Raw genomic sequence first — 15,062 nt, forward strand, 5'->3', positions numbered from 1 at the left:
CTCATTCACTTGAACAGAGAAAGAAGCAGTCCCGATATAAAGCTCAATCCAATTTATGAAAATTTCTGGAAGCTCCATGGCCTTAAGGATATGAATTAAGAAAGACCATTGATCCGAGTCAAAGCTTTTGAAATTTCAATCTTCACAGCAAAACGACCAGTGATTGAATCATTATGATAATCTTTGACTAACTTCATGGCTAACAACACATTCTCCATCATAAGTCTATTCTTGATGAAAGCATACTGATTAGGAGTTATAGAAGAGTAGGATACACTTCAACCTATTAGCCAGTAGCTTCGAGATTACCATGTACATAACATTGTAACAAGAAATAGGGCGATAGTCTTTCATTTCTACAACATCAGTCTTTTTTGATATAAGAACGAGAATGGTGGTGTTCACACCCTTAGGCAAGAACCCCTTGAGGAAGAATGACTGAACTGCAATAGGGCATCATTACCAACAATTGTCCAAGCTTGCTTAAAAAACTCTATAGAGTAACCATCTGGCCCTGGGCTTTGTTACTTGTATCTCCTCCGCTGTAATAGTGTTTGTCAGTAACGCTTGCTCCGAAACTGAGCAACAATACTCAGCAAACTGTGCAATCTTGAAACGACCCAACCCGTTTTTTTAAATAACTAGTGATCCCTTACTCACTAATAACCTAACCCCAATCAAGCAACAATGGATAACATAAACGATACCATTAAACCAATGGTTTAACCAAAAACTAAATATCCAGTATTAATTCCATAACAATTAAACCAATAAACAAATCCAACATAAATCAAAGTATCAGCAATCCTAGACAACATTCTAAGGACTCGAGTCAGTAACCTAACGGAGGCCAGACCACAACCAATCAAGCGACTAGAACATACTCCTCTTCATTGCCTTGATTTCACGATCACACTTTGTTTTTATCTGCACCACAAACACACATTGAGATGCATAAGTATTGTTATAAATACTCAGTGAGGCAATTCTCCCATCTACTGGGCTATACACACAAGAAACTGAGATTCCAAAGTCAAACAATCAACAAAACAAACAAAACATACCAGGAAAACAAGTATCATCCACTCGCTAGAAGGGGTGGTGTCGACAGACACCAGCCAATTATCGACCAACACAGGCTATTGGTGTCGACCAACACTGCCTCTCAATGTCGATCAACACTGCTCCTTGGTGTCGACTGACACCCACCTGGTGCCGATCAACACTGACTCCGTAGAAGCGATTTGATCGAAGCCGAGAGTCGAATCTTGCTTCTATTCACCTCTAGTCCGTCCATAACTAGACCAAAAGTCACAGTTTGCCGTAGGAACCCTATAGCAACCATAACAAGCAAGAAAAACACCATGAACAACACATAGCAAGCAAGACAAAGAAAATATCAGGGTCAGATCAGCCATGGTCATGCACTCACCTCTTTTGCAGGAAGTTTCTGACCCAAACTGACAAATCCAACATCTTAGAAGACTTCTCCTTTATTCCTAGCACAAGATCTACACTCAACAGGAACATATAACACCAAACAAGCTTAGAAACTCCAAAATCTCCCAAGAGCACTCTCTCTTCTCTATTTTCTCTGTTGAACAGCAAAACAACCTTCTCCCCACGACCTAGGTCGACTTTTTGCTTATATAACCTGGTTATAGGGTTTCACTTAAACCAAACTGAAAAAATGGTGGTGTCGATCGACACTCCCCTTGGTGTTGATCGACACTCCCCTTGGTGTCGATCGACACCCACTCCCAAAACCCACAATTTGGTTCACGGATGTTACAAATCTGAGCAGTCGTAGGACCTACATAGTTCTCTGGCTTATGAGTCAAAAAATCCTTGAAGAACCTGATTGCTTCAGCTTTGATATCTTCCTGAGTGGTAACAGTAGTAACATCCTGGCATTTGATTCATTGCATTCATAACAATTCTAGCTTTAATGGCATTATGAAAATATTTGTTGTTTTTGTCTCCTACTTGCAGCCTCTGAAGCATTTGTTTCAAGACCCCCTCCTTAATCTCTGAACAATGGTCCCAACGGTCAAATCCTGCTGTTTCCTCCTCCATGGTTACCTGAGATGGAGTTGCATGAGTGGCCAGCTGCTTTTCACATAAAACCTTGTAAGCTTATGCAACTCGTTTTGATAGGTTATTAAGTTGATTCCGACTCAAACCTCTAAAGATCGGCTACAACCCTTTTATCTTCTTGGATAGAGAGGATTCGTGGTATCCCAATAAGCTTGCACCAGTGGTAAAAAATCCTGCAGAGTCGCAATAGCATTTGAAAACTTTAATGATCCTCGCGACCGTTGTATTATGGCACCTAACTTGAAGCGACACCACATACGATCAGAACACCTCCAACTTCAAAAACACTATAAGATTCCAGATAGTTTTAAGTCCAGACGTCATTCACTAAGACCATGTCTAACTTTTTGCAAACTGGATCCTCATCACGCCTGTTCTTCCAAGTGAACAAAGAGCCATGAAAGCTCATGTCCACCATAGAACAATATGTAACTATTTCTTGAAAATCCCTCATACCCCTACTCGTATTGGTGAGCTCTCAAAATTCGAGTGCTCTTCCCCATCAAGAATTTTGTTAAAATCCCCCATGATAAGCCAAGCCTTGTTACAGAACAATGGCGAATCTTGATGGGACCTTAAAACTTCCCATTACTATGTCCCCTCTTCCTCCAAATTAGGAGCATAAATAAAGAAAAAAATCCTATGCAGCTCCATCAACCAGAATTGAACAAGTGATTAGTTGACCACTCTTAAACACGGGGGACACCCTAACATTGTTCCTCCAAACAACCCAAATCCTTCCCAATCTATTGAGCTAATAATGTTGAACTAACAATTTGTCATAGATGACCAATCCCTGAAACCCAATGATGTAATCCAAGTGCCTTTACACTCTTGAACTCACGTTTCTAACAAGCAACCAAGCTGCAAAATCTCATCTTGTACCCAATCACGAACTTCAGAATGTTTTTTTGATTTATTGAAGCCATGCACATTTCTGAAGAACCCTGACATTAATGATATTTTTTGGAGTTTCTTTTACTAGAGGTGCTATGGGGGGCCCTGTATGTGAGAGAAAGAGACTCTGAGGAGACCTTTTGTTACAATTGCCGAGTCATGGGATGCACCTTGGAACTGTCGACATGCACTACTGGCGGAAAATGCGGAGTAGTCGTGGCAGTCGGTTGATGCTCTACTATCGGCTTTGCAGTTGTAGGTTGTACATCATTATTCACCACATCAACATGTGTTAACGACTCATCTACATTGTCCTCCAACAATACATAACGAGAAGCAGAAAATTCTAAATCACTTCGATGGAACACGGAAAAATCATTTTAAATCGTTTTAATTATGTACCTTCTTGTTGATAAATAGATTGACACTTTATTCAAGGATATTTTAGAGTTAGTAGACTCGAATAGGATGGAGCTAAATAATTCTTGCAAGTAAACCAGTCACAATCAGAGCCAGGCGTCGTTGCATGCTGATAACAGGATTTTCATCCAGGATATCAATTCCCTATGCAGTTGTAGTACAAAGGGTTATCAATCCAAATGGTTGTATGCTAGCAGATAAGATGTGATCATAAGAATGCAAGTCAAGCCAAGCAATAATATGGGTTTTGTCTAAAACCTAAGGTGAACAAAAATAAGAAAACAAAAAGAACAAAAGTCAAGAACAACTAGAGGTACCACACGATGCAGGTGATCAAGTACCAGATCAGGTTCGTGATCGAGTTGATATAAAAGCTGTAGACAATCAAAATACGAAAGCTTTTAAGAATGGGGTAATCGATTTATAAGTATTCATTATCAACCTAGAATGTTTTACATGCCTCAAGCAATCTGTATTCCCTAGAAAATGAATTTTTAATCCTTGCTAATCCACTCCGTTGTAAAAAAATCAAACTTAACTACTCCCTTACCCAACCCTCGTTGGAGAAACATATCAAGCAGACATTAAAATCCAATTCATTATTGTCAATATATTTCTTACACATCTAATCTCTTAGGCTAAGTGAGTAAATCTCTGGCATAATCTAATTCATGCCTTTCAACGAACAACCTCTCGGTGCAGAAAAGCCTAGAATCTAATCTCAACCTCTCGGTCTGAAACTAGCACTAAGAACACTAATCCATAAGAGAATTTTCATTAAAAAAAATCAAGCTAAAACATCCTAATCGATTAAGAATACCTACTAATCTATCCCATCCATAGAAAACTTTAGGTTCACTACTCAGATTTCATGGAAAAGAACATAAACCCAGAAATAAATAAAAATTGCATAATCATAAAGATGAAAAGTGATTGATGTTTTATTAGAAAAAATCAACAGCAAAATGTAAATAGAATTCAAGTTGAAAGAATAACAAAAACTATAAAATTTGCTCAAAGAAAAGTGTAAAAACAGCTCTCGCCTCTTGTGTGTCGAAAATGGGGTTAAGAGGGGGTATTTATAAGAAACAAACTGATAGAGAGCGGAAGCTTAATTAACGGACGAGAACGCTGGATCTCTAGGAGAACTCGGATTCATGAACGGATCTTGCTTAGAACGTCGTAACTTGACGAAGAAGCAATAAGGATAGGATCGAGATCGGAGCGATATCGACGTGGTTTCACAAGTCCTCCTTGCAGGGCTTGAACACAAGCCCTTAGGGTTGAGAGTCCTCTTCTCTAGCTTAACACAAAGCTCTCGTAAAACTTGTTTATTCAATATAATCAATAATTACACAATAATGAGACTAATGTCTCCTCAAATAAGTAAACGAAAACCCTAGTCTAAACGTTTAACGACAAAACTATGGTTTTAAAACCTATGGACCTAAGGCCCATTAACATGACTTAAACAAACAACAAAGTTGTTGAGGTGGTGATCAAAGACGTGAAGATGCGCTGCATCAGTCCCTCCGGGTGAGAGCATCAGTCCCTTCGGGTGAGAAAGATTTGACCTCGAATCTGAAATCTTTGGAGATATCCTTTGTCCACCAATTCATAATATTTGCGCTTAAGAACTTCGTGACGTTTCTTTTTCCGCTTCAAGTTTAAAGTGGTAAAACATCCTCCACATTGAATCTTTGTTAGAACAATTGTGGCTTCAAAGCTCGCTTGAACACGAGTGACCAAGAGATCCTCTTTTTCCTTAGATCTTTTATCCTTATTTGGTGAAAATATTGATACATGGTCATATGCACGAGGGGAAAAATGATCTTTCGTAAACAAAAAGCGTTAGAAATCACCTGGATCAAACACAATGTCACGCCGCTGATCGTTGCCGGCTTTGCCCGTTGAGGCTGAAAAGCCAAAACCATTAGATTATGCTGACGAACACCTTGCAGTTCTCTAACAAAATATGGACCTGTAACACATCACCAGCAGCAAGTACACACAACAACAAGCTGACCCTTCGTGTAGCGAAGGTAATCCCCAAACAATTCGTTAGTGCTGTTTTTTGTGATTTTTGTGTGAGAAAGAAATGGGGCATCCATATCCAAGGTGTAATAAAATAATTTCCACATCAAAACAACGACAACCGCATTTGTAATCTGCTCACCCACCACGAACCGAAACTTGTTAGAAAAACAAGCCAAGACGAGGCTGAATTTTCCACACTTTAATAGCTTTCTTGATGCGCAAGCAACGCCAATCCAACAAAAAAATGTTGTAGACATGTAACAAGGACTCGAGCAAGTAAAAACAGCTCCGATTACCCATTCAAAAACTGTGACCTGCAACTCTACCGGAAACGGTATGGCCGTAACGCTAGACCAATCTCGAAGGAGAAACACAACAACACCCCTATATGATGTCGACGTCACATCAACAAAGTTCTGGCCGTGGAGTGAAATTTGGATCTCTAAGATCTCAACAAAGAACCCCATAAACTGTTATTGTGGACCTTGTGGTTTGTCCGCCACAAGCCTTTGGAAAATATGAAACCAACAGAACGAATGCGGTGGCACAACAAAAATGTTCCAAAATGATAACCACTCATTAACACACTGGAAATTATACCCAAAACAGAGCAGCAGCCACCATCTTAAACGCAATGATCCAACCAAAAATATTGGTTGCAGCAACTCGTTCCTTGATCCACAAGACAAACATTGTGAGTACTGTTTACCCAAATGCAATTGCCTTATCTGAATATTAATCCTTTCTTGGCATGGGTTGTCACAAACCTGTTCTAAATCCCCCGCGGTTCTTAACTCTTCACTGCGTAAAGAATAATTATCTCTAGCATGTGAATGGAGACAAGAAGGCAAAAAAATATCGTGACTTAGTTCCGAGGGCTTTCAATACTTTAAAGTGAATGAGAGAAACTCAGCACAACAACCTAGAACAGAGCTTGATTTTCTTGTTCCCCCACATTATTATAATCAGCAAAAGACATCCTCAACATACTACATCCACGTGAGAAGAGCATTATATATATTTTATTTTCAACACATGAATCAACCTTATGCCTCTGATTTGTCTCTACATTGAAAACGCCACTTTGTTGACACGAACAACGTTTTATTTTGCTTTTTTCTCCAAAAAACAAATTAATAAACTCCATCTTTAAACTGCACACGTGGAGAACAAAACAGAGCTTGCTCTTGTTGGAGATCGATTGGAAAAGACAACTTAAGCAAGGAAAGAACAAACAGAACTTGGTTTCGTCGATGAAGAACAAACAAAGCTCGTTTTTTTCAGCAGTCGATATAGAGACGGAAGAACACACAGCACCTAGTCTCGTCGAAGAATCTTTGAGAAGAGAGCTATGAGATACCTTCAAACTTAACACAGCGTGAGATACCTCATTCTCCTGGTATGGCTTGTAGCTTGAGTAATAATCAGCGCTTTTTATTTTCCATTGACAGAGAACTCAAAAAACAATTGTGTTTGCGATAACATTGGTTCCGTCTTTCTCAACATTGAGGTGAAAAATGGAATCCACATAGATCTTGTTATAGAGGTCGAGCTCACCGATGCCGTGACAAAACAAAATAGTGCTCCATCCACGATCTGGAGGTTCCTTGTTAATTTTTTTCCAGTACCAATTCGCAGGAGAAATCAAATAATCTTGGTCTCTCTTATCCAAGTATGAATCTTCGTTCATCTTAGCAAGGTTGTTGATGATCAAATCTTGTTCAAGTGGTGAAATTTTTGAGTATTCCACCCTAGAAATTCCAATAAGATCGTTGTTAACTCCATCTCGGACCAGGTCCTCCATCCATGTTGCCACCAACGTCTTGACTTTGATCATCATGCCCAACACGATCTGCAACATCATTGTCATCATCTTCATCTTCCGTAGCACTGACGTTGAGAAAATCAACTTTACCTTCTGTGAAGATCACGACATCGTTGTTTATCAAAGCAATAACATCATCATCTTTAGCAACTTTGACACCGAACTGTGGCTCTGCATCATACTCCAAAGGAGATAAATTATAGCCATCAACATAGACATACTCATCGCCGTTTTCTACACCGAAAACTACGTCATTGTCTTCCTTGTTGTTGGGTTCTTTCACATCGACAACATCACTGTCTTCATCGGAGGCCAGTTTCAGAGTACATAAATCATCACCAACAACATCGTAGATATGCTCATCGACAAAGTTTTGAACTTGAATGAAACAATTCTCCATGTAATTATCCACGACTTGTACTCCTTGTTTCGAATTCGGCAAACGATTATACATCATATGACAAGGTAAATAGGTTGCATAAAGCTTCTGCTTAAGTTTATCCCAAGACTTAATGGGATTTTTGCCATCTCGCTTGCGTGTTGTCTTCACTTGTTGCCACCATGATGCAGCTTGTCCTTGAAACTTCTTAATCCCAAGTGAAACCAGTTCATTATCCGGAATGCTTCGAGACAGCAATATGTCTTTAACTTCGACGAGCCAATCTAGGAACGAATCAACACGTATTCCACCATAGAAATTGGGAATATCCAACTTAAAATCCATCGTTAGGAAATCAAACCACCAGGAACGTGATGAATCTGATACCAAATGATAGAGAGCGGGAGCTTAATTAACGAACGAGAATGGTAGATCTCCAGGAGAACTCAGATTCACAAACGGATCTTGCTTAGAACGTCGTAACTTGACGAAAAAATAATAATGTTAGGGTCGAGATCGGGAGCGATATCGACGTGGTTGCGCAAGTCCTCCTTGTAGAGCTTGAACACAAGCTCTTAGGGTTGAGAGTCCTCCTCTCTAGCTTTACACAAAACTCTCTTAAAACTTGTTTATTCGGTAATCAATAATTACACAATAATGAGACTAATGTCTCCTTAAATATGAAAACGAAAACCCTAGTCTAAACGTTTAACGACAAAACTATGGTTTTAAAATCTATGAACCTAAGCCCCATTAACATGACTTAAACAAACAACAAAGTCGTTGAGGTGGTGATCAACGACATGAAGATGCACTGCATCACAAGTTGACCTAGCCACGTCAGTAAGTACCTGAAGGTCTACACGAGCAGGTGCTCGAGCTCCATTTCGGGTGCATGATCGGATATGTGATCGAGTGGTTCCATTCTTCGATCTAGATGTATGCACGTTCACTAAAACAGAAATAACTCTTGAACCGTACCCCTTTTTGGCCTGAAATCACCACCATTGGAAAGCTAACTCGATTTACTATAACGTTGATGAAGAACTCAGAAGCTGAAACCCAAAGGAAAAGCTTCATTCGAGTTGATACTTGAGGGTCTTGTCATGAACTCGACCGGGTGCTCTTTGGCATGGTCGGGTGCCTCCCTTTTCTTTCTTGATGCTTCAAATCCTCTTATGTAAACCCCATAATTGTTACCAGATCCTTCCTTGTGATACCTGCAACTTGTGAATCCTTCTGTTTGCTCTTTTTAGTGTCCAAAGGACTTGTTTTCATCCAAAATGCAACAATGCAGCAATGCAACACCCTAAAATACCTAAATGCAAATATCTAAGGTTAAGGACCTAAAAACATTAAGGACAAACTCTTAACAATGCAAAACATGATTAAAAATATGCCTTAAAAAGTGTAAAATCGAAAGATATCACATACATAAGTTGAGTAACGGAGTATGGAGACTTTAGATTTCTATCTCTAACCTATAGGTTGTTAGTTTATGTATGCTTTGTAATTGAGAACCTAGAACAAAATATTAGTTACTTGCATTAGATCTTAACAGTTGGTTTGCATTAAAACCATGAGAACCCTAAGATAAATCCCCAAACACCCAACACTTTAGTCTTATTAGTTTACAACTGCTTTATTTAAGCTTTCTTTATTTCATTAGTTATTAGGAAAATCAAACACAACCTCAAATCTTATTTACGTCTTACCCATAGTTCTTTCTCTAAATTCAATTCGTAGTAGCTATTACTTTCTGTGGGATTGATCCTAAAATACTACAATTGATTTACTGAGCTTTTGCAATTATCGTTTGTTCTTATCAGGTAAAAGAGTAAAGCGAAATTCCACACACATCAATATTAAAGGCTCCTAACCGTTAATCTATACTCTAATGGATTATCAAGAGTAATACTTTGACGTGATGTAAGAGACTCAGTGGCATATAGTGGTGTCAAGACAGCTTTGGAATGGAGCATTTTTGTGCGAGAGAGAAGATCTGTGGTGTACTTCTTTTGTGTGAGGCCAATTCCAGATGGTTGGCGAAAGACTTCAATACCAAGAAAGAAAGGTGGTTGGGCCCGGAGCCCTCAGAAGGCCTGAATCTATGGTCAAATGAATGTCTGATTCGTTGACCAAGATATTAGACCCGGGAAAGAGGAGGACATGTGTCACCCATGTTGCAGAAGATGAGGAGCTCGGGGCTAAGGTAGACTAGTTCGGGATCCACCCGACTCGGAAGAATCCTAAGGAGTCTGGAATCAAGGTGAGCGAGGGAATGGAGCTCGAGATTGGGTCCACAAGGTCGCAACTCGACATAGGGTAAAATCGGTTTAAATGAAGAAGCATTACAAAGTTAATGCAAGATCGAAATGGACACATTAATGGAGAATCACAGGATTAAATGATTGTATTAAATGCTAATTTGTGTATAAATAGGATATATTTGTAAACCTAAATAATACTATTTACATTCCTCTCTTTGCTAACTCGGGTTCTTCACTTTCTAAAGGGATTCAATCTCTCTTTGTCCAACAAAAAACTTGAGTGTGGATATGATACTCACATTTTTGTGTTGTTTGTGGGGAAGAAAGTTCTCAAGATCACCTTGAAAGCTTCCTGATCTAAGAACCTCGCCCCCAGCAAACAAACATGTGTGACCAAACCAGCATCTCTGAAACCCTTCAGGCGCTCAACGCCACCGTTACCGACCTGGCAACGAAGTTCACGACAGTTGGGGAAGAGCTTGCGTTTATTTGGGCTGCCCAAGGTCACCATGAATGATAACCATGATGTAGTTTCGACTCGACTCGGCGCTTAGATGATTAGCTAATGATCAGTAGGTTAATCGTTCTTTTGTGTTTTATAATCTGAAACTTAGAAGTAAACAACCTAAACCCTAGGATTTCCTCGATAGATAGATCATCAAGTTTATGCGATCTCCTTGAATGCTGGGAAAACGGCCAAAATCATCCCAGATTATTTGTGAAACGCTTTTTCATACCCAAACTATGGTACAATGCAATTATCAATCTGAACAAACTAAAATTTCAAGTTTTTTACCTAAACTTTATAAAATTAGCCGATATCAACATGTCCGTAAACGGTGTTACTTGATCATTTAACGGTGCTGAGTCAGATGCCAACAAAGCGACCACATGGCATCTGGGCATCAAAACGACGTCGTTTTGATAGTTTAAATGAAATTAAAAAAATGCTACTATCAAGATTCGAACCCACGTTAACTTAAAGCATCTATCTTACCAATAACCACTCAAACAAATCGATTTCTTTGGGATTTATTAACAACGATGTAATATATTGTCTACCGTAAATCTTCTTTTTCTAATGCAAACAGATCGACTTTTTTTTTTGTATTTTTTCATGAGTTCCATGAATCTTAGTAAAACCCAGATCTGGATTTCTCCTCATCCATCACCATCTTCTCCTTCTAGATAAGAATGTATTCGTTCAATCTCAAAGGCTTAGTTCACTGTTGCCTATTATACGTTGGGAAGCTTTGGATCTGTTTGTTTTTGCCATTGTGAAGCGAAGGAGAGAAAATGATTAGAAGAAGATTGACGGAAGAGAATATATTACATCGTTTTTAATCAATTTCATAGAAATCAATTTATCCGAGTGGTTATGGGGTGAAAATGATGGGCTAGGTGAACGCAGGTTTAAATCCTGGGAGATTTTGGCCGTTTTCCCTTGAATGCCCAAAGTCTTTCTTTTATTGATTTACACTTTTATTTTTTTATTTGCTTAGTTACACTAAGCGTGACACAAAAACAACCTTTTTCATTTGCGTTCTAGCCTAAACTTTATTCAGATGGATTCATAAAACAACTTCTCACTGGGACGTGATCCTTAAATACTACGTATTATTCACTGTGCACTTGTAATAGTTGTATTGTCTATTGAGGCAAAAGATTATAAGCGTAAAACCACAGCACATCATTATTTGTTTCAAGTTGCCTAAAAGTATATATTTGCTGGAATTTCTTTAAGGGGATGCATTGAAACCATAATTTTGGAGAATTTGATGGGATTTATGAAATTTTGGATTCTGAGAAATTTAAAAAGAGTTTTTGGGATTGTTTTGTCAATACATTCTACAAAAACATCATTGTTCAATTGGATTCCTAATGTAAAAATGTATCTAAAGTCTCCTAAAATCTCATAAAATCCCTGTTATGATTTTTAAGAAAAATAAAAGTTATGTTTTGAATAACAGTAGATTTGATATGATTTTTACAAATTGGTTATTGAGTAACAAGAGATTGTGAATGATTTAATAAAAATTCCAGATTCAATAATGTTGGTGTTGGGTTTTGGGAATTAAAGGCCCAAGGAAAGCCCGTTAAGAAGTGAAGGCCAAACCAGCAAATGGGCCCGACGCTGGCCCAGGAAGAGAGTTTGACTAAGCGGCAAGGTCAATCCAAAGATGAGGTCGGGAGGTCGCGGTCAAGATCGTAGGCGAAATTAGAGGAGGAGATGCATGAGAAGTTGGAGTCGGTTTAGCTTAAATATTCGAAGTTTGTAAAGAGAGAGGACAGATGTAACTTACGATAGACGAAAAACAGAAGTGAATACAAAATCCAGTTCGTCATTCTTCATTGTTCTTGTTGATTTATACCGAAAGTCTGCCCATATCATATTTCCCATTTAAATTTCTCTACTTGTTGTTTCTGATATCAACAAATAACATTGGATTTGGCAAGTGATTTGAAAATCACAAGTTGAATAACATGTGATTTTAAAACAAATCCAAAATCCTCCAGAATCCATCTTTCAATACACCCCCTAAATGATAGTGCGACTAATTCTTAGAGATAGCAGATAGGCCTAGCCCTAAAAAAAGTGCGGAATTATATATTTTGTAGAATGTATTGAAAAAAGTAGTTGAAGCTTTTGGGAGTAAATTCTGCTTGTTAGAGCATCTCCAATCCATTTGTATATTTACCTTTATATAACAAATTCTATTTTAGAAGTAAATTCGCTCCAAACTCTATATATAGAATAAAAAATAGCAATATCTATTTTAGAGGTGATAATAAATGTGAGTTAGAGTAAAACTCACCTCTATTATAAAGTTATTTTATTTTAGAGATAAAAATAGGGAAATCCATTGGAAAATGTCTTAGATCGGCTATTCGGCTATATAAAGTTAATAATATATAAGTAATTTTAATTTAATAAATATTTACTCAGATGTTATAAAAAAGCAGGAATCCTACTAGTATATTATATATTTTCTAAAAATTACTCATATATTTAGTGTCTTTGGTGTAATTACAGTTAACATCTTTATTAGTTTTCATTTTTAATTTCAAAACTATTAAAAAAAAACACGTCATTAGTTTAAATCTACGTCATCTATATATACATTTTCCAACTACATTTTTGAAAAAAAAAGCTTGGAGTTGGAAAAAAAAGCTTGAATGCCATTGGTATTTATTATGTGAAAATAAAAAGTGAAAAAGATTAAATGATAACAATAGTTAATATTTCAAAAATAAAAGTTCAATATTAAGAATGGATAAGGAAATATTTTCATAGTTCAGTCGTAAAATGAGAAACAATTTAATGGCATATTCTCCATATATTCCGTGACATATCCGAGAAAAAGACATTGCTTATATTAAATCATCATCCACGAAAATTAAAAAAAAAAAAAAATTACCTAATTTTGATATAATATATATTTTCGCTCTCTCTCTCTCCGCTATATCATTCTTTTAATCCATCTTATCATCATCTACAATGGAGATAAAACATAACTGGTTTCATCACAAAGCTTATTGCAGATTTTTTTTTATGGGTTAAGCAGAGAAAACACGACAACTTATTAGAGAACTTGAGGGCTTCGAAATGATTAACCGATGAGATATGTATGTGCTTCACATTGACAATGGCATCAGCTTAATAAAATTTTCAATTTTCATCCCATTTTGTTTGATATCACTAGAAAAAACTTGTCATATAGTTACGAATAATTCTGCAGGTATCACATGATTTTTGTAGGAAGAAAAGATTTGTTACAGTTTTGCAACAAAAAAAAATTAATAATATTTGGTCGTAGCAAAGTTTTCCACCATCACCAAGTGTTGGCAAAGTGCTACAAATTAGAGAACACACAATATGTGGCAAATTGCTACTATTTGTGACTGTTTACTGTGTATGTTTTATACACAAAGCGTCTAACAAATATATAACAATTAGCTTCAGAAAACCACAAAATACTTGTCGTAAACTTGTTACAAATATTTTTGCTTTTATTATATCTAGCACCAACAAAGAATTATATGAAAATATATAAAAAAAAAATTATGTGAAAATATGTTAAAAAAATAAATTGCAACACTAAAGTACACAATCACAAATTACAAATGTTAAACCTTAGTTTAATATCATACATTCATAAAAGATAAGAGTTTTAAACTCCCAGACAGAGTTAAGAACCACTTACAAATAGAAGATATATAAGTACATAGAAGCCAAGTCTTAGACCACCGAAAAGAGGGATGAAAGAAAGCTGAGACAACAAGTTCATCCTTCTCAGTTTTCCACATCCTCTCGTGACTTCACTTGTCATTGGGACCCAAGAGCATTGATATGATACAACTGTCATCGGATTATAAACTCAACATCAGCTGGTCATATAAGATGCCGTAAAAAATAGATTCTGAAGGTCACCAGCTAAACCATAATTGGTCTCTACTTCTTACCGCACAAAACAAAAATGATATGCATTTACCAAACAAAGGCATTATAACAAAGACCAACATTCCAGACACCATTCAGATCTTTAAAAAAACATGTCAGTGATATGCATTTTAAATTAAGATATTTAATTAGTGTTTGAAGTACCTCGTGAGCAGACATTTAATATGATATTTTGCCTCATATTCAATCTGTCAAACAAACAAACGCATAACATTAATTAATACTTAAGAAAACAAATCTGCTTTATCACCAATCTAAACATTGGTTTCTACAAATATTTCGACTTGACGAATGATGCACCAAGCTCGGACACACGTACAATATAGTACAACCCAAACCTTTATAGTAAAACCCAACTTGTGCTTGAGGAGAGAGGACTTAAACTCTTAATACATGTTAAAGACTGAAACCTAAATGATAACTTATGAGAGTTACTGTTGAGAATTAGAACAAAACAATTAAAGAGACTGAAGCTCACCTGATTCTGTTTCAATTGATAGAAACAGAAGCTCTAGTTTCAGTCGCTTAAACGTTCTTAGTGACTATCTATTAGACTTAAGGATATTCAGCAAGAACCTGAACTGAATTTGTTTTCTATGTTAAGCCTCCATGAGTGACATTTTCTTCTCATACCATTAGTTCTCTTTGTGGAATGAATAAACAAAATCTGCAAAA

General features: G+C 37.0%; 1 protein-coding gene across 5 annotated transcripts in view; it reads right to left on the reverse strand.

The window, feature by feature from the left end:
- LOC104707374 overlaps positions 14,007-15,062 on the reverse strand; it is a 2,612-nt gene continuing 1,556 nt past the window's right edge. Inside the window, exons 7-9 of one of the 5 annotated variants that reach the window (XR_002033010.1) lie at positions 14,866-15,054; positions 14,532-14,575; positions 14,007-14,285 (exon numbers count right to left, since the gene is read on the reverse strand). Coding sequence is in view for 2 of the 5 variants with exons in the window: in XM_019228516.1 (XP_019084061.1) it covers positions 14,953-15,054 (102 nt within the window). In the remaining 3 variants the exon portion in view is untranslated. Of the gene's footprint in view, positions 15,055-15,062 lie in introns of all 5 variants that reach the window. The other 4 variants (XM_019228517.1, XR_002033009.1, XR_002033008.1 and 1 more) reach the window with 4 other exon arrangements.

The sequence above is a fragment of the Camelina sativa genome, chromosome 8 (genome assembly GCF_000633955.1).
Source record: "Camelina sativa cultivar DH55 chromosome 8, Cs, whole genome shotgun sequence".
Classification (NCBI taxonomy): domain Eukaryota; kingdom Viridiplantae; phylum Streptophyta; class Magnoliopsida; order Brassicales; family Brassicaceae; genus Camelina; species Camelina sativa.